This window comes from Anser cygnoides, chromosome Z (genome assembly GCF_040182565.1).
Source record: "Anser cygnoides isolate HZ-2024a breed goose chromosome Z, Taihu_goose_T2T_genome, whole genome shotgun sequence".
Lineage (NCBI taxonomy): Eukaryota > Metazoa > Chordata > Aves > Anseriformes > Anatidae > Anser > Anser cygnoides.
The window spans coordinates 66,893,904-66,914,243 of record NC_089912.1 but is presented as its reverse complement, the minus strand read 5'-3'; the positions used below and the strand labels follow the sequence as shown (position 1 = coordinate 66,914,243).

The 20,340-nt window shown below is 38.5% G+C and overlaps 1 protein-coding gene across 8 annotated transcripts in view; it reads right to left on the bottom strand.

Annotated features, from left to right (window-relative positions):
- Positions 1-11,267: 11,267 nt before the first annotated feature.
- The window catches only part of NIPBL (NIPBL cohesin loading factor), a 190,487-nt gene continuing 181,414 nt past the window's right edge, over positions 11,268-20,340 (bottom strand). For 7 of the 8 annotated variants that reach the window (XM_066988239.1, XM_066988238.1, XM_066988242.1 and 4 more), the window contains 7 exons: positions 19,852-19,959; positions 18,254-18,454; positions 17,675-17,821; positions 15,949-16,244; positions 15,446-15,620; positions 14,607-14,792; positions 11,268-14,043 (listed from right to left, as the gene is read on the bottom strand). In XM_066988239.1, the coding sequence (XP_066844340.1) occupies positions 13,678-14,043; positions 14,607-14,792; positions 15,446-15,620; positions 15,949-16,244; positions 17,675-17,821; positions 18,254-18,454; positions 19,852-19,959 (1,479 nt within the window). In that variant the 3' untranslated portion in view covers positions 11,268-13,677. Of the gene's footprint in view, positions 14,044-14,565; positions 14,793-15,445; positions 15,621-15,948; positions 16,245-17,674; positions 17,822-18,253; positions 18,455-19,851; positions 19,960-20,340 lie in introns of all 8 variants that reach the window. The other variant, XM_066988240.1, reaches the window with a different exon arrangement.

Here is a 20,340-nt window from a genome sequence, read left to right as displayed (position 1 = left end):
TGGTAGCAGGAGGGTGACTGCAGGGGGTGGCCTCTGTGAGCACAGCCCAGCAGCTGCCCCATGTCAGATCAGAGCCAGCTCCAAAAGGGACCCAGAGCTGGCCAGAGCTGAGCCAGTGAGCGACACTGGTTGGGCCTCTGGGAGAGTGGGTTGAATAAAGGGGAAAAAACTTGATCCTTGAAGTTATTGAAGTGCACCTGGGGGACAATGCAGTCATTGGTCCCAGCCAACATGGGTTCATGAGGGGTAGGTCCTGCCTAACAAATTTGATTTCCTTTTATGATAAGATCACCCATCTAGTCGATCAAGGGAAACCAGCTGATGTGATCTTTTTGCACTTCAGCAAAGCTTTTGACACGGTTTCCCATAGGATCCTACTGGACAAAATGTCCAGCATACAGCTAAAGAAAAACATCATACGATGGGTGAGCAATTGGCTGACGGGCAGGGCTCAAAGGGTTGTGGTAAATGGGGCCACATCTGGCTGGCGGATGGTCACTAGTGGGGTCCCTCAAGGCTCCATTTTAGGGCCAGTCCTCTTCAATGTTTTTTATAAATGATTTGGATGTAGGACTAGAAGGTGTTATGAGCAAATTTGCCAACGACACCAAACTTGGAGGAGTTGTGGACTTGGATGAGGGTGGAAAGGCCTTGCAGAAAGATCTGGACAGATTGGAGAGCTGGGCGATCACCAACCACATGAAGTTTAACAAAAGTGAGTGCCAGGTCCTACACCTGGGATGGGGCAACCCTGGCTATACGTACAGAGTGGGCGACGAGACGCTGGAGAGCAGCCCCGCAGAGAGGGATCTGGGGGTTGTGGTTGACAGCAAGTTGAATATGAGCCAGCAGTGTGCCCTGGCAGCCAGGAGGGCCAACCGTATCCTGGGGTGCGTCAAGCACGGCATTGCTAGTCGGTCGAGGGAGGTGATTGTCCGGGAAGTGGAGAGGCAGGTGACCTATTCTCTGTAATCACCAGTGATAGGACCCGTGGGAACGGTGTTAAGCTGAGGCAGGGGAAGTTTAGGCTGGACATCAGGAAGAGGCTCTTCACTGAGAGGGTGGTCGCACACTGGAACAGGCTCCCCAGGGAAGCAGTCACTGCACCAAGCCTGTCTGAATTTAAGAAGCAGTTGGACTGTGCACTTAGTCACTTGGTCTGAATTTTTGGGTGGCCCTGTGTGATGCCAGGAGTTGGACTTGATGATCCTTATGGGTCCCTTCCAACTCGGGAGATTCTATTCCCAGAAGCTGGGAGAGGAGTGAGAACCAGCCCTGCAGCCCCCCAGGTGAGTGCAGCAGGAGGGCAGGAGGTGCTCCAGGCAGGCAGCAGCAGTTCCCCTGCAGCCTGTGGAGAGGCCCCTGGTGCAGCAGGCTGTCCCCCTGCAGCCCACGGGTCCCACACGAAGCAGATCTCCACGCTGCAGCCCGTGGAGGAGCCCCCGGTGGAGCAGGTGGATGTGGCCTGGAGGAGGCTGCGGCCCACGGAGAGCCCCCGCAGGAGCAGGCCCCGGGCCGGAGCTGCAGCCCGTGGAGAGGAGCCCACGCAGGAGCAGGGGGTCTGGGGGGAGCTGCCGCCCGTGGGGGACCCGTGCTGGAGCAGTTTGCTCCTGGGGGATGGACCCCGTGGTACGGAGCCGTGTGGGAGCAGTGCTTGAAGAGCTGCTGCCTGTGGGCAGCCCCCGCAGGCTCAGTTCGGGCAGGACGGCATCTGTGGGAGGGACCCCGCGTGGAGCAGGGGCAGGGGGTGAGCGTGAAGGAGCGGCGGAGACGAAGTGTCAGGGACTGACTACAGCCCCCATTCGCTGTTCCCCTGCACTGCTCGGAGGGACGAGGTGGAAGACTGTGGATGGGAGGAAGGTGGTTTAAGTCTGCTTTTAGTTTCTTACTGTTCTAGTCTGCTAGTGATAGGTAATAAATTACATTAATCTCCCTATGTGGAGTCCATTTTGCCTGTGACAATAATTGGTGAGTTCTGTTCCTGCCCTTATCTCAACCCTTGAGCCCTTTCCATCATATTTTCTCCCCCTTTCCCTTTGAGGAGGGGGAGTGAGAGAGCGGCTGTGGTGGAGCTCAGCTGTGTATCAGGGTAAAACCACCACAAACACATACTTTACTGTTTGGGGTGGTGCAGCACTCTCAGAAGTGAAAGCAAGTATCATTCCTTACTGAGGTTTTGCAGGAGTAAGATGGTTCATCTACGTTCTTCAACAGATACATCTTCAGGTGCTAAAGAAAGAAAAATGCAAACATTTTAACATTGGGAAGGAAATCCTTTAACTCCTTATACATGGCATCCCAAATCACTAAAACAAGTGCAGGGAGACAGTTCCAAGACCTCTTAACAACAGCAGCCTTACCTCTAAACTTCTCCTTTCTCTGAGACACAGTGGAGAACAGTGCCTGGGCAAAGCTGAACCTGCAAAGTCACGGCAGTATGAAAACGCACACCTACGCACAGGACTAGGATCATGGACACTCATCTATCTCTTAACCCTGCTGCTCTCACAGACTCAAGAGAAGTTTTCTTGTACATTCTCTTTTTGTATGATGACTTTCTTTTTCTTACAGCCCACGAGGAAAATTTTAGTAGGTCTTTTTCAGAGCAGAGCAGATAGGTACTCTTTTTTCCCCCTGCAATGACACTCTAAAGGAAATTTTAAAATACACTTTAAGAAATAACTCCAGTAGGTGTCTGTTCATAAAAGCTATATGGATCAAATAAATCAAAACCCTTTACAGCATCTCCTAAAATCATTGCATTGTTTTAGAAACAAATTTTAAAATATTTTTTCTCTGATGTCTCTGTAAAGGTTTCTAGATGAAATGCAACTGTAAGTATACATACAAATCCCACCTGGTTTTTGTTTTAGTTGCCTTACTATTATCTGAAATTTTTAGGATCAAAGCTTTGTAAGTAAGTCTTTCTTGCAGGGTTGAAATAGAAGTTAATACTTACAGTCAAATGCAAAGGGTTAAGATTCTCAACAAACCCCAAACTCCAGAAGCTAAAACTTTGGAATATAACAGGGCAGTTGGCAAATATCTTTTTCCTTCATTATTCAGCTTGCTCCTTTTCTGCTAGTTTTGTTTTGAATGCCTCGTATTTACCATGCATTTTTTTTTTCTTTTTCTGTCAGACTCTTACCTGTTTAGATATAAGTCCTCCTCTTCATTTGCAATCTGATATTCCTTTGTGAGGCTTCCTCTAGGCTCAGTTTTCCTATATAATTCTCTGCTACTGGCTTCCCATGAGTTCTATAATTGCACATTCTGACTCACATAGGCCTCTCTCTCCTCCTGCCAGCCAAGAATACAGTGATTTTCTTTCTTATTGATCATCAGATTCTCCTGCAGATGTGACTTCCACAGGGCAGTTTTCCAAGAAATGCATGATTCTCTGGGGAGTCTCTCTGGGCCCATAACAATACCAGCACAACTATGTCCTGAGGACAGGAAATAGGAAAGAACAAAAGTAAAAAACCACGTCAAATATATTAGAGGAAAACAGAGCAATTGACAAGCATTTCCAATAAATAATATCACAGAATCACAGAATATCCCAAGTTTGAAGGGACCCACAAGAATCATTGAGTCCCACTCCTGACTCCACACAGGACCACCCAAAAATCCAACCGTGTGTCTGAGAGCATTGTCCAAACACTTGAACTTTGGCAGCTCGGTGCCGTGACCACTGCCCTGGGGAGCCTGTCCCAGTGCCCGAGCACCCTCTGGGTGCAGAACCTTTCCCTAACACCCAGCCTGACCCTCCCCTGTCCCAGCCCCATGCCGTTCCCTCGGGTCCTGTCGCTGTCCCCAGAGAGCAGAGCTCAGCGCCTGCCCCTCCATTCTTCCCCACCTCCCTCCAGATTATTCCCTAAAACTTGGCAACAGCACTACATGCAACTCTACTAAAATTTAGAAATTGTTTCACACTTTTGTTTGCAGACGTGTCTCTGTTGCACGTCAAACATGGAAATGTTCTTTCAACAGAGGAAGGACAGGCAGAGAATCAAAATAAAAGTAAGTTTCCTTGTAACAGCGATTTCCTCATTTGCTAGTGTTCCTGGGAAGCAGAAAGCACACATTTCTCATTTTCCCCAGGTTAAATATTAAATGTAATGATCCTGAACAGCAGTAACTGGGCCTGTATCTGGAAATGCTTGCACAGAAATAGTACATTTAGTATCCCATGCCTAACAAGCTTTACACAAACATCAATGGTTCCATTTAGGCATGGGAGAAGTACAGCCTGACACGTGCTCTCTTTCATGTAATTTCCAAGGTAAGGGAATTTCATACAGCTTGGGTTTGGGATTGTTGTTTCTGTTATTTTTGCTTTCTTGGAAGTGTTCTTACCATGGGAAACTTTCAATAGATTCTGAAATTGGTTGCTTGTTTCTTTAAGGAATACAAATATATAATTCCCCTTCCCTCTCTGAAGATAAAAAGAAAAGCTTTCAGTGCCCATGAAATAGCTCTCTCACACGCAGCAGTTCTCCAGATAGCAATGTGTTGGTTGATAGCCCAGATCTAAGAAAAGTGTAGATGAAAGATTTCAAAGATTTGTTAGCCTCCCAAACTTATATCCTTAATGGTAAATGGCCAGGACACTAGGAGTGAAGACCAGTGGAGGGAGAAAACTGCCTAGTGCTTTGCTTTCTTCAGCAAGGACACCAAAAGAAGTCTTTTGTGACTGAGACTTGAGGAAAAAATATACACAAATTTCTCTCTTGTGCACAAGAGAGGCACATCTCTTAAGAAAGATCTTACGACTTAAGCCTTGTTTTTGTTGTTTTGTTTTCATAGTAGTAACTTGTCATTTCTATTTTATTGGATACAAATCAATTCAGAGTTGTGATGCTGTGAACAGAAGCTCTTTTTGCAAAATGCAGCTGACAAAATCTTCCCCAACCATGAGTTTTCAAAGGTCATCGAGAGAAGAAAAATATGGCCCAGTGGTAAGTGGACAGAGAGGGATGCAAGTCACCATCTGTTATTCTCTAATCAGAGTAGAGCAGGTCCCTACAGTCAGAATCTTGAATGGTGCAGGAAGCTTCCGTCCATTGTCCAGGCTGTTGACAGAAGAGGTTCGTTGTTTTAAAACACGCTATGTGTTTTAACACATGTAAATGTGGCTCCTCGTGTAAGGAAACAGGTATTCACTCTAACAAGTCTGGCATTCCCAATTTCCAGACATTTGGTGAAGACCATTCTGTGCCTCAAGAGCTCTATCAGCAACACTTAGATGTTTGCAGATGCTTTTGTGATGGAGACGGGCTACTCTTACTTAGAAATACAAGATGCAGCCACATCTACAATGTTCTGCTGACAGGAAGTTTAGGATTATCTTAAAATCCTTAATGTGAGGAAGGTGGTTACACTGGTCTTTCTGATGAGTGAGGGGCAAGAAAAATTCTCTTCAAGAGGAAGATTGTAGTGTCTCTGCAGCAAAGAGTGCTCCTCGCCATTAAAAATCCTTATCTGTAAATGAATTCTCTTGAGAGCCAGTTGAAGCAATTCTTTTTTTTTTTTTTTTTTTTCCCTGAGAAATGCTGATGTAATTGGATTTCTCTCTGGTATCCCATGAACAAAGGGAGGTACAGACTTAGCAGGAGCATAACACAATGCTTAGATGAACAGGAACACTTCTTTCTCTTCTGACACGTAGCAGGAAAACTAGAAACTAAGTTTGGAAAGATACCTAAAGGGCTTTTCAGAGGTATTATACTGCCTCTGGGTACAAAAAGAGAGCAAAACTGGAACACTTCTGACAAAGCCACCAGCAGCAACAGCATTGCTGTGAGAACAAGCATCCCATTGGTCCTACTAGAAAAATTAACAGAGACATTGTGCATCTGTGAATAGAAGAGCAGATGGATACCCACGTGGCACCTTGCATTCAGCTGGTGCTTGGACTGGAAGGGGTAGCTCTGAATTCTATGTTCTTTGAAAGTGGCATCTACGGTAAGAGATCAGCTCCGAGTGTCTGCTGGAGAGAGATGCAGAGAAAGAAGGGAAGAGCAAAGATTATTGGTAGCACACAGTCTTGTGTTCATGAGAGGATTTCTCATTTATCAGTTTGTTAACCAAAAGACTTCGCACATAAGCCACATAGAGTATGTTTTGAAACAGATCAGATGCAGCAAGATGAAAGTATCAATTAATTAAGAAAATACATAGCAAAATAAATACAGAGGAGCAAAAATTAAGAAGTAGATTGCATGTAATTTCTTGCATACTAAGAAGAATCTGGTAGAAAAATGAGAAATGGAAGAAAAGTATCATAAAAAAAACAGTTGAGGTTCAAGTGGGTTGATTCTAGAGATGCTTAAGTGACATAAGCTACAGCAGTTTTCATTTTTCTAAAGCATAGTAACATTTTTCTTGAGTTCCTCTCAAAGAAACCTAAATGTATTTTACTGATCTAGTATTGAATCATTCGCATTTGACTCCCAGGTAAGGAAGATTTACAGCTTTAAGCATAAGATGATTTTATTGAGTTAAATCATTTAAATGGGCTTAGAAAATTTAATGTCGATTTTTTGTAAGAATGACTGCTTGAAACTATTTTATCAATATATTGTGCTTTATTACTGTGCATGCAACATCTTATATGTTATGGTCTTTGGTTTCTTTTGGTGTTGCAGCCGGAAAGTTTGAGAAATAAAGGGGGGAGGCCACTGAAACCAACACCCACAACCAACCAAAAGCCTTCAGGGATATAATAGAATTAAAATAGGAAGAGAAAAAGGACAAAGCTAAACAAATGAGAAAATTATAATTTAATGATCATTAGTCCTTAATGTGGAATCTTTCTTACGCATTAAATGTCAGTAATAAAATGGTACTTACCTGTCATTGACTGTTTTTAGATATACATCTTCATATTTTATTTTGCAGAAGTCTGCCTCTTTGTCAAAGTTTTGGCTGGGATACTAAAACTGAGGGACTACTGAAGAGAAGTCAAGTTATGTGAAAAGACAGCCTTATATCTTGTATATCTTATATCCAGGGCTGGCATATATGCTCTATTTCCAAAAACACTGTCACAGCAAAGAAAGAGAAGTAGGTATCTTTCATGAGGAACATACAAGGAAAGTTAAATGGATATTATACTTCTTTGCTCCTCGAAGTCATGCTCATACCTTCTGAAGATGGAGTAGGAAGTGTTTAGCTGTGCAGCAAGATCCTATACGGGCTTCAAAACAATCAAAAAAATTGTACTTGGCACTGCACCATGTACAGAAGATGAAATCTGCCTACAATTTGTAAAAATAAATAAATAAATAAACAAACAAAAAAAACCCACAAATCTTTACTAATAGCCACTACCCACACAATAAATACAACCTGAAGCTTGCTTTTGAAATAAAGCACAGCTTTATGTAAGGCATCAGCAAACTACTCTGATCCTCTGTTGGAATATCGTCAAATAAGATAAAATCACAGAATGGTTTTTCTTTTTCTGATACTTAGAGACGCAAGAAATAGAAGGAAGGTAGGCTCACAAAATACTCAGAGTTGAAAAGGACCTTTTGAAAGAAATACATGACTTGTGATGGTCAGCTATCTGCACCCATAAAGATATTCAATATGACATTTAAGGAAGTGGCCTGTTCAAGTGGGTTTCTTAGCATCATTTAAAATTGAAGCCAGGAAAAATGACTACTACCCATGGAGCGACCAGAAGTAGTCATAACTGGCCAAACAGAATGAGGTTACGCAGAAGACTCTACATGCCAGAACCACGGCTGATCTAGAAACAAAGTGAGATTTGGTCTGGATGACTGAAAGAAAGCTGCATACACTCAGTGACAGCTTCTGCCCCAGTTGGTTCAAATGAAATTCAGTGTGATGGGATGGAAAGGAATCCTCTCTCAAGTACAGCAATACCATCAAAAGAAAGTTGATTTCTGGATCAGGAACATAGCATGCACACCTTCTGGAGGAATAAATTATATAAGGAATAAATTTATGGCTTTCCAGAAATCTGTAACAAATGGACGCCAACATTAATCAAAACACCACAGATGTAGATTTTGACAAACTAATTTCTAAAATAATTTGGGGTTAAAATTCGGAGTTTTACAACCTGAAACTGTGCTGGTGAGAATTGTATAAAAAAATAAACATGTAACAGCTGTTACATTGCTAGAAAATGTGCATTTTTTCCTAACGAGCACATTTGGGCAACAACTAAAGAGAACTGATGAAGGGTGATCAAAATCACAGAGAACTTGGTATTACACGAATCTGAACTGCAGAATTGTATCTGGAAATGAAGCATCCCTGTTCAGAACTGCAGGGATACATCATACAGGTTATGTTCGAGGCTGACCTTGAACCTGAAAATCCATCTCCACGCAGAAGTATTCAGAATGAAAAAGGTTTTCTCATGAATCTGAAACAAATAGCTTTTGTCAAGGAATCATTATACATTGTTTGCCTGTGTTCACAGCACAGGTAGTTGAACGTGGAAGCACAAATCCATTGAATTTCTCATCCATGCATGTACTGCTGGCTTGCAAGGATTTAAGTGCAATTCAGGTTCTGTATTACTCTGTATAAGCATAAACTGTAGCAAGAGAACTAAACAACTAAAACGTTCCTTTCTGTAGAAAATAAACATTTCCTTCTGTAGAAAGAAGGCTGCAGTCCAAAAGAAGTGAGGTCTTCAGGCTGTGGTAGAGAAAAAAAATGAGAAAGAAACAGATGATCCCCTGTACGGTCTCTCAAAACTAAATCAACTGCAGTGACACTTGGGTTGTTTCCAATGAATTCTGTAGCTTTCTACGTTGGACAGAGCATTGCCAGAAAGGAGTAGATAAAACAAATTCAGAAGCTGTTTTGGGTGAAGGGAAATGAGAGGAAGTGCATTGCAAATGAGCTGATTCACATTAAATAATAATAATAATGAAAGGATGATTGGAGGAAGGGGGGACAAAGTTTATATCCAGAAACGGCAGCTGAAGAATTGCCCCATTTGATGTGGTTTAGTGCTCAGAAGTACTATTTCCAAAAGACGTTACACTGCAAAAGCAGAGGTGTTATCCTCTTCAGTAGTCAGTTTGCTGGCGGGGTGGTGGGTGGAGATCGGCTGCGTCACCATCAGAACATGTACATGTAGGAGCCAGGATCTTTGTTTTCAAAACAACAACAAAAATGAGCCTTTCAACACAGCTTTGCTAAGTATGGTTATGCAGAAAAGCTCAAGTGAAAACAAAAAGTCTCTAAATAGTCACTGAAGTACTGAGAAATACTTGCCCCTCTGTGTCACAGAGAGTAACTGGGGCAACTCTGGCGTTGTAGGTTCCCTGGCCTGGAGAGATGATTGCTAAAATGGATGCTGCTGACTTGTACACCCACTAAGCCAGTGTGTGTTTGCCCGAGCTCATGCTGTTCCCCACAGGATCCAGTTGCCCCCTTTAATGCCCCCAGAACTAACCCACAGGCTAAGGGTTTTTGTGGATGTTTGAGAGAAACATTTTACAACTCGGTATGTAATTACTTGAATGCCAATGATAACTATCCCTTCCTAATACAACTCCAAAACCAAGTGGGAAAGAGCACGTCTGAATCATGTAGGAATTAGAAAAGATGTAGATGTGTCTGATGGACTGAAAAAAGAACGGCAAGAATTCTCTCAGAATACAAAAATAGATTCCTGATGTGCCCTAGGCATAATTTGAGCATTATGAGCACAGTGAGAAAGGGATCAATGAAGTGTATGTGCATTTTATGATAAAGACTTGCAAATGTCATCGTGCAAGGGTCCAAACTGAACTTTAAAAACATTTATTTTGAATAAATGAAATATGAAAATACTATGAATTTATTTGAATTTAACAGTAACACTTTAATATTAAGCCAAGGAACCATGAAATCTAAAAACTCACCACTTACATTAGGAACTCACTTACCCATTACAACACGGTACTTTAATGACAAATTCTCAAGGGATTTGGAGATGCTTGCACGGTTATGGCGCAGCTCCTTGGTGAGCAGGAGCCAGCTAAGCTACAGGACTTGTGCCTGGAGCCCTATTTCTAGCGCACGAGACTCAGGAGCGTTCAGCCAACTCCCTCGATACCTGTGTGGGGCTTGGAGTTAAAAATCTATTAGCGTTACAGCAAGGATCAATGGGACTGATCCATTAATTAACCTGAACGTTAACGCCTGCTGATTAACCTGCTGTTTAACTAGCACCAGACAAGTCAGACTTGATTACAGACTTTTTGTCATGAGCCACAAATACATTTAGGAACTATTGCAGTGCTACAAGGTATTTAAGGTTATAACTGATGTTCAGCACAACCAAATTATTCTACATTAACAATGTTCTCACTAGCGACATCACAACGGCAAGACAAATGCTAAGGTTTGACTCAGATTTTGAAATTGTAAATAACTTTTTAATGGCCACACCTCACTACAATACTTATGCTGAGTACTGCCCTTTATACATCAGTCGTTGATAGAAGCAACCTCAAAAAAATACAAAAGGGCATTACCGAATCATTTAAAAAAATACTTATCTGTAATTAAAGTTTTGTCAAAAACTATTGTGATCTTTTATAGCTGCAGATAATGAAAATACTCAAGAATTTTTCTGGAATTTTACAGTACTGAGGTGGAAGATTAAAAATAACCATCTCATTCTTATTTAGATTGTGGAAGTATCCATGCTTTCTTAAAAAGTACAATATGGCTAGTGTTAATTCTAAAAGCTTGAAAATATCCCTTTGTTATGCAAGCTACCACAACAAGGTTCCTTGTACAGAATTTGTATGCAAAGGGAGAAATCGGGAAGAATAAAAAATTCAGTAATTGTTATAGTTATGTATGTAAATATCTATAGCCATACAGTGAAAAAATACTACAAAGCTATGTTAAAACAAAGGAGTAAAATCCTGTTATTGTATCAACTACTGCACTGCAGCACTTTCCTCCCCCCACCTTTTTTTTGTTGTTGTTTAAAAATTAAAGTAAAAAACCCTTACATGATTTTGCCAGTAACATAGTTCGTGTTGGTAAGCCCATGGCTGCAGCTCAGAGGCTGAGCACGGCACTGATTTCAGCTGCAGCCTGGGGCTGTTCTGTGTTGCTGAAAATCATCAGTCCGCATTACACACTGCGATTTGCTTCCCCAAAACTAACCCTGCTGCCTTTTTCTTTCATGGCAAGAAATCTGAATGTTTGTGATAGGCAAAGCAACACTAAGTCTTATTATGGATAGTACAGAAGGGGAAAATTCAACTCTTAACTAGTGAGAATCTTATTTATTTAATTATCTATAATTAGTTTTATAAGTCTGTATTATATTATAGTCAACAGATCCCATCAAGGAGCATATATGCCCTTTGGCATAGCACACAATATCGTAATAGTCCAAATCCTCTCAACTAAGACAATTTTAGACAATTAATTATAATTTTTCTCATAATTTTAGTCTAATAAATACCAAAGTGATAAAAATAATAAAAAAACACGCACACACAACTCTTTGCTATTGGGAAAACAACATTACTAGGAAAAAATGGTTTATGAACACAGAAATGTTTGTGATACCTATTAAAAATATGATGCTTTAACACAAATAGCATCAGAAATGTCTAACAGGCTAGCAATATAGCTTCATTTGAGACTGCATCTCTATGTGAAATTCTTGTTTTTTTAATTTGGGAGTTTTCCCTTGCAAAGTATTTTCACCTTTCTACTAATAACTTGTGACAAGTCATACAACCCCACTATTTTCAAAGTGAATATATGAAATTCCCACTATAAAAGCTGCTCCTGGTCCTGAGAAATACAGTATTTCATTATTTGCTACAAAAATGTTCTACACCCAGAGCTGCAGGGGTGATTTCTACTTTTTCTACTTCTCCCTATTGTATCAATTCCTATCTTAGCCTGAGATGTGGCTTTTGTACAGTGAAGAAAACAACATCAACAGTGAAGACAAAAAGGTGGTAAAGTATTTCTGTTCAGAAAAATTCCAGTGGTGAAACAGCAAAAAGGCATTTCCCATAGGAACAATTACTATCTAGATTCTGAGGAGTTATTAATCATTTCAGTTTAATGTTACTTCTGTACAAAAGAGTATTTTGGGATACTGTTACTATTCCTCACAAATTGAATAACGTATTAGAGTTCTGCATGCCAGTTTCTTAAAAGCAATGTCCTACCATAAATTAAGTTTGTAATAGAAAATAAACATAAAGAAAGATTTACTTATTGAGGAACATCTGTTTTAGATAAATACATTTGAAAACAGAGCAGGGCTTAATACTCCCTTAGAAAGTTAGCTGTTTTAGATTTTTTGTTTGCAAATCTGCTGCTTTTGTTGCTATCTAGAAAGTCAAACTGCTTATGAAAGGCTTGTGGCAATACAATCGAAGCAAATGCTTCTGAAAGCTTTCAATAGCATTTTTTCAATTTATAAAATGTGAAAACATCTTTCAATTAGTAAAAAAAATAATCTAATATACAAACTTTTTTTAAAAAAAATCATTTGTGAAGGAATGTAGCATAATGACTCAGATTCATACCCATTCACTCCTCAGATACTGGTAGCTATCTCCTTTTGACACGAACCTCTACATATTAACCCAGAGAAATGCATACATGGCCAGTTAGCCCAAGCAGAATAGTCATTCAGCTTTCCCAAAATTTAAACTATCATGAATTACCATTTGGACAGCATTAGAAAGAAATTGAAGCATACAAGGAATAAACTATAGTTTCTTTTTATATCAAAATGTACTCTTGAAAATGTGTTTGGCACAGTGCTAAATCATATAGTTAATACTAAATATTGCAGGATACAATAAAACCCTGGAGTTAACTTGTGTTTACACCCTTTAAGGGATAAAAATAAAAAGATACCAATTATTCAGAAGTCAGCCTATACAAATTGTATAAACAATATCTTATGTCTTGTTTTGAAAACCACTGATATAGTAAATTTTACATAAAAGACTGCAAAATAATATAAATGGATTTAAACAGATCTTTACAATAATAAATTCAAATGGAAACAGACAAGTAACAAAGAGAAGTAAAAAAATTTATTGCAGTATTTGTTCCACCAGATTTGCTGGGGATCCCTTTTCTTGTATTATTTCAGGGTGACCTAATACATCAAAATCTACATTTACAAAAACTCCTCCTGCAGATAGGTCATAGATACTGCATGCTTTTTTTTTTTTTTTTCCTCTTTTTTCTTCAACAGAATAAATTATATATCCAGGAGGTTCTGCCATTTTACAGCCTGGAAAAACAATGCTTCCCTGGAAACTGGGCTAAGCTAAAGAAAGCCATCCGCTGCTAGGTTAAACTCCAAGAACACTTTATTAAGAACATTAACAGACTAATTTCCAACATTCACTTGTTTATTTTTTTTAAACAGAAAGTTTTTTTTCAAGATATAAACAATTTTTTGTTAAACTATAATACAGTGGGAGTAAAAATGAACTGAGAAGTTTCTGCTGCACAACAGCGAAGGAAGCTCCCACAAAAATGTTTACCAAACATTTCCTTCTTTTTTTCCTGCGTCCCAGGTTCCATTCTTACTCTTCATTTAACTGATTTTTTTTTTTTTTTTGCCAGAAAGTTGATATTTCAAGTTTTTCTGTTATTTCAATTCCTGTAAATTTGGCTGCATGTACAAATTCATTAGCTGGAAGTTCCATCCTTGGCGGCATACAGCGATCGTAAAGTCTGAACAACTTTATTAGTCAGCTTATTAGCACTCGTTAGAGCAATTTTTTTGTAAATAATGTCTGACTCTTTAATAGTGTCTACCCAAGGCACCAGTTTGCGGCCATCACGGCGCTTAGCCTCAGTCCAGGAGCCACTGTAGGAGCCTGCCATCCACTGAACACTGAAGCCATTGCTGGTTTTCTGTACTACTCTTGCAATTTGTGGTCGGTCTTTGTACTTTGGACAGCAAATAGCGATGACATCCATGACATCAACACTTTCATTCATCTGTGAAGCCAACTCCGTAGAGTCTGAATTTCGTTTTGACCTTCTCAATGACTAAAACATTGGGGGGAAAAAAGACCAAGTGTTACACAAAAGAACTTTAGTGAAATTATTGCTTTTATTGCTTTTAATCCCTTGACGCCGGGAGTTGGGATTTCCCGGCACACATTCCATTGCCGGCAATGAGACGCACCGCGACCGCCAGCGCCAAGGGGTTAACATATCCTTGTAAAACCACATACTCTTAATTTGTACCCGTGTCTTTATCTCTTATTGATATATAAAATTATATATACACATGAATCATAAAGCTACATAAAAACTTGGCAACAATAAAAAGGATAACACACAGTACATTCCAAAGGAAAATTAATAACTTTTTATACTGGATAAATCTCATTTTCTAGTTTGTTTTTTTTTTTATTGTCTTTTCTGTTAAACTTTCTACAAAAGTTGTATAAACGGTTAAGTAGAGAATCTCTATCTACAAAATGCTTTCTTTCATGTGGATTACATTACTTGGTGTACATTTAATATAATAGACTGACATTTATAAGCACATAAAAATCATTTTACGTAATACGCTGCGAAATACGTTGACTCCTCCTCCGCCTCACCCCTGAAGTGCCTCCTCCTCTATCCTCCCCATCACTTTCATCGTCCTCTGTCTCAGCTGCATTGTTTTTAGGGCTGCCTCCTCCAAGCAGCGAGGTAATTGCTTTGTTCCGAGCATTTGTGCTAGCTGACACCTCTCCATCTTCTTCTTCTTCATCAGGATCCAAATGTTCCATAAGGAGCTTGAACTAAAAAAACAAACCAAACCAAACCAAAATAAAATAAAATAAAACAAGAACAAATCACAAACCAGATCAGTCCATATTGTAACTTTCAAAATAAATATTTATACGACACTACAATATTAAAAAAGGAAAGATAAACACAGTAAAATGAATGGCAGACAACTTGAACAATTCACATATCTTGTTCTACACTTTCCTCTCATTTTCTACTATATTTCTAAAGCTTCCTCTATTCCATAGTTTGAAAGTTTTCTCCAGTTAATGTTTTAAAGAATTGCCAAAAAAAAAAAGAAAAAGAAAAACTAAATCCAGTAGATCTAATCTATGGCCCTCTGATGGAAGCAGGCAGGATTAAAGGGAACAAATTACAAAGGAAAGGTATACAGAATGGATGCCAAAAATTAGAAAATATTTTGTAAAGATGAATATCCTTTAGTTGAAATTATTTTTGTTGTGTTTACATTTATTACAAGACTTTGAAAGATGATGCTGCTAGATATCCCAAAAGGAAGTTGTGAGTTATCAAAATATTGATTACCAGGAACACAGCATTTTGAAATCCTCATTCGATTTGTTGAGCATCTGCTTTCAAGTTTGTCTTGTGTTAGTTAGCTTTTAGAAGAGTTTTAGATATTCTGCAGAGCAATTTTACTTACATCTAAGTACTGTTTTACTATACTCCTCTTCACTTCTTCAGTGATCTTGGAATTAGCCATATCGCTCCGCAGAAAATCCAGAGTTTGTTTTGGATGGAAGTGCACTCCTGTCTTCCTGTTTATAGTTTTATCATAAACTTTTGCAGATTCAGATGGAGAATATTTCTGAATTTTACTGTTTAAACAAAACAAGAGAGAAGAGCTTGTTCAAGGATTTCATGGAAATAATCACAATTTCAAGGAAAAGCTTTTAAAATCTTCAATACAAGCAGTCATATTTTCATCATTTCATATACAATAGACATCCTGATAAGAAATGAAATCACTGCTTTTTCTAACTCAAAGTTTGTTTCATTGCATTTAACTTGTTACAGTTATGTTTTTTCTCTTATACAAATCTATGGTTTAAAACAACTAGTTACAATCATTAAAAAAAAAAAGTCCAAACTTAATCCTTACAAAGAACTCACGAGATGACAAGATCAGACTATAAGTATCTTTACCTGTCAGAGAATCCACAGAGGTTCTTTAAATGCTGTTTCAGCATCAAAAGTAGTAATATGCCTTGGGAGACATTTGCAAATTCAATTAAAGGAGCTGAATTTTCTGGTAAACATTTCATCACAGCATTTATATCATTTTCTTCATCAGAATCTGAATCAGAGTCTACTCGTTTCCGTAACCTCCGAGGCTTAGAAGCTTCCTCTTCACTTTCACTCTCGCTACCACTGTTACTGTCACTCTCAGTCTCCTCATCCGATGAAGGCTTTCTTTCCTTTTTTTTGTCTTTCACCATAGACTGCGAGAGAGAGAAATTAACACACATTCCAAAATTAGAGTAAAATAGCATCATGCATATTTCTAGAACATCTTTCCAAAATCATCATTGGCTGAAATCAGCAAGAATTCCCTGAGCAATATTATTAATTCATAACTAAATATTCTAAGATTGGAATTATTTATGGCAAAAAGATGCTCAATTCCCCCCTGACCTCCTCCACAAAAAAGCTCATCCAAAGAACACATTTTTTGCAAAGTGGGTAAAACAGAAGTAAGTGAAGCAACAAGTACTCCACAGCAGTCTTAAAAGACTACTCAAGTTTGTTAGCAGTGTCAGAAAAAGGCCTTAGAAGGCTCCCTACTTTGCCATTACAATAAATTGATAAGAAAATTCCATTTTCTGTCACCTGGATATCATTTGTGTGCATTACATATGTATTTTGGTACAGACTAGTCCAAGATGGTTTCAATGCTTGCCTCTGTTAAAATTCTGTTATATTAATTACTGCTGACCAGGGAAACCCCAAACAAATACACAGAGTTACTAATAATCAGTTCCACTACTTAGAGAGCTACAGAATTTCACACTTGTATTATCACTGCACCTACTACGATCTTCCATAACACAGAACTTTAAGATGTCCCAGTCAGGAAATCATCCTCACTGTGTAGGGTGCTACACACTGGTGTCCAATCTGAAGAATGTACTGTCCTTTTCTAGCAGATTAAAAATCAGCTTTGGTGGGGATGAGAACTCAAAGCAGCGTACTTTGCAGGCATCAACACCAACTTGTACTTAGTAATCAGACTGGAAATTCTTTAAATGGATTTGCTTCCTAACAGCTTTAAACTTTTAACAGTAAAAGTTGTCCAGGAAGTAGAGATGCTGAAGTCTCTGAGAAACAGAGGCCTTCTTCTTACAGGGTTGTGTATTGCCGTAACAACAGATACTATAGGATGACTGGGGTTCTTATATGCCACCTTATGAAATTAAATATATACACTTGTCTTGAAGTAAACAATGTAAAGGTGACACACATGAAAATGCCAGCAGCTACTTGACAACAAAAGAAGTTAAACAGCAAACTGGATTATTATTAAAACAACCACAGTAAATCAATATTTATGTTCCAGGTTCATGTATTTCAAGGTTCATAAATTTTTTTTTATTATTCAGAAATACTAGGGAATTTTAGGTTTTTAGTGTTAGTATCTTAAAATTCTGCATTCTTAATAATATAAGCAGCAATGTAAGGAAAGTTTTTAATTGGCATCTTCCAGGTCCAGGCCAGAACAGAAAAGGATTGTTTGTTTTTTAACTACTAGTTACAAAGTAATGCTGCTTGTCCGTATCATAATAATGGTACTGCTGTCTTGAAAAATTGACCAGAGCTTAGAAAAGCTTATGTTGCCACTGCAACAAATATATTAAAATGTAAAGGCACATACCTCTTTAAATGACTGTAGTAGGTTGCTACCAGAAACTGATAGTGTAATATCTATATGATGCATTATAAACAGTGGCTCTTCTTGTGTTTGATAAGGAAAACAGGCTAGATTGTCTGCTATGTACAAGAGCATATTCACCTCTGTTTTCTGGAATTTAAGAAAAAATTATGTAAGTGTACATATAAATATACATACATTAGATTATAAATATAAATACATTAGATTTATACACTTGTCCTGTGTTCTTAACAGTCTAGAGCAAAAAATGTGATCACCGATTTTATTCTAGATATACCCCACAGCACTCTAAAGACCACTTGCAATATTTAGCCATACCTGAAGATACATAATTTCTGATCAATCCAAACTTGGTATAGAAAGATATAGAATGATGCAACAGTAACAAAGGAATTCTACTATATAGGTAAATAGCACATATTACAAAGCAAAACAAAACACAGTAGGGAAATACTGTTATCAAAAATTATAGAATAAAAATACACTGTGAAAGGAGAATTAAGGCTTGTAATGCTGTATTTGATTATTTTTTTTTTTAGGTGAAGGAAAATTGATGCTTACTGCAGTATCATCAAAGAGGTTGAGTAAAGAAATTAGAAATGCTCGTCTGTGTTGACGGTTCCCCCGAATCATTGAGTAGAGGTGTGAACACAATGCACTGGATGATTCATCATGTCTAAAACCTCTTACAGGATCCTTTGGACAGGTATTGATTGCCTGTTGTACCTGGTAAGACATCTTCATACCAGCCACTGCTTTCATCTGAAATGGAAAAGTATTTATTTTATTTTAACAATTGCTTTCAAGCAGTAAAACTGAAATGAGCAAACAATTTTTTTTGCAGTGGGAAATTAAACAGATGCCTGTTAACAGAAACCACTAACAGATCTCCTAGCTTATTTCCTTGTAAGTGGTGCTCATCTGAAGTTTAACATTCCAACATGCACTACAACGGTACTCCCTCTTGAGCTGGCAAACATTAAAACAGTATTTGTAGCAGAGATCAAAATGTCTTGCAATCTTTCACCATTCATTCTATGTCAGAACCATACCGCTAGTCTGTTCATCAACTGCAGCCAGTTATTCCAATTTAAACTAGTTTCAAAAATACTGAAATGTTCATACATGAACAGAATATTTTACCAACTACATATGCTTGTATCAGCTATAGTGAAACCAATACTGAGTTCATATTAGTGCAAATAAACTGAAAGAAAATAAGGTGTTTTTTTGTATATATGATAGAATTTTCAGCTGATTCTACTTGCTTCAAGGCTGCTGTTCTAGTTTCAGAACAGACCGAGTTTTTAGGTAGACTGCATATCCAACTCCCCACATAACATCTCTGCTTCTTTTCAGCATAGTTACCTCCTCATGTATACATTGTCTTAATTCTGAGCTGCCTGCAGAACACATCTCATCTGCTAGTCTTCACCTACTGAATTAGGTATGTGTTTGTATACCATGAACAGTACAATGTCCCAATCTCAGTGGAATACAACCAGGTTTGGGAACTCCCGTAATTAGTACATACACTGAACCAAGAATGGGATCTTCTGAAGGAAGGTAAGCATTCCGCAGCTCAGTTTCACATCTTAAGCAGAACTAATGGCACTAGGCCATAACTCCCCAAGTCCTCACTTAACCCTCATATTTTCCTTTAGCAAGATCCCCCAGTTCTAAACACCTTCCTATGCTCCTTCTGTTCAGATTACAATTCATAAAGCCTCAATATCCTAAAATTTTATTGCATATACACTAAGGATCTCTACTGTGAACAAGGAGTTCTCTTCCTTAATCTGCTGATATAGGTAAGCAGCTGCTGAACATGAAACAGCTGTCCTTATCTTTTATCAAATAAATACTCGTATATACTACTCAGTGTGGAAAACATTGTGAATTATAAATGAAGGAAAATCTTAGACTGGAAGAGATGCTTCAAATGATTATATCCTATTACATCCTTTATGTTTCTAATAAGAGAAATCTGTGAGTAGGGGAAAGAGTCAGGATCTTCTTTACAACTGCTTATCACTATTGCTTATTTGTTACATTATATTCTTTTTCTGCACCTGAGGCATATTCAAGCATTAAACCATCAACAAACTGTATTCTGTAGAATTTTAAATTCTGTAGAATTTTAAATTAGAATAACTTACGTGAATGAACCCGGCATATTTTTTGTCTATTTCCACCAACTGCTGGTCGGCTTTGTTTCGCATAGAGGGCTCTGGATCTGTGCCCATAGCAATTAAGTATGGCACACACTTGAAAAACAAATGAAATGATTATTCAGAGTCATTGTAGTACTACCTCTTTCTTAGTGTTTATTCTTCCATCACACTGTTCTTGTATTCTGACTACTGCAGAAACTAAAATAGGAAGCTATGCAATTTGATCACCTCACTATTTTTTGCAAGCAAATAATACAATATACAAGAGAGACAGCACTATAAATAATAATACAAGTTGTGCAAGGTTTCAGGCAAGTATTCCAATTTCTCTCAAACTCTAAAAAATAACATCTAAAAAAAACCATAAACACCACTTATGACTGAACATGCATGATGGCTGCAGCATTAAAAATAATTATAGAAAATATTATGTAAGAGTAATGGAGATGATGTTTGGAGACAGTTCTGATGCTG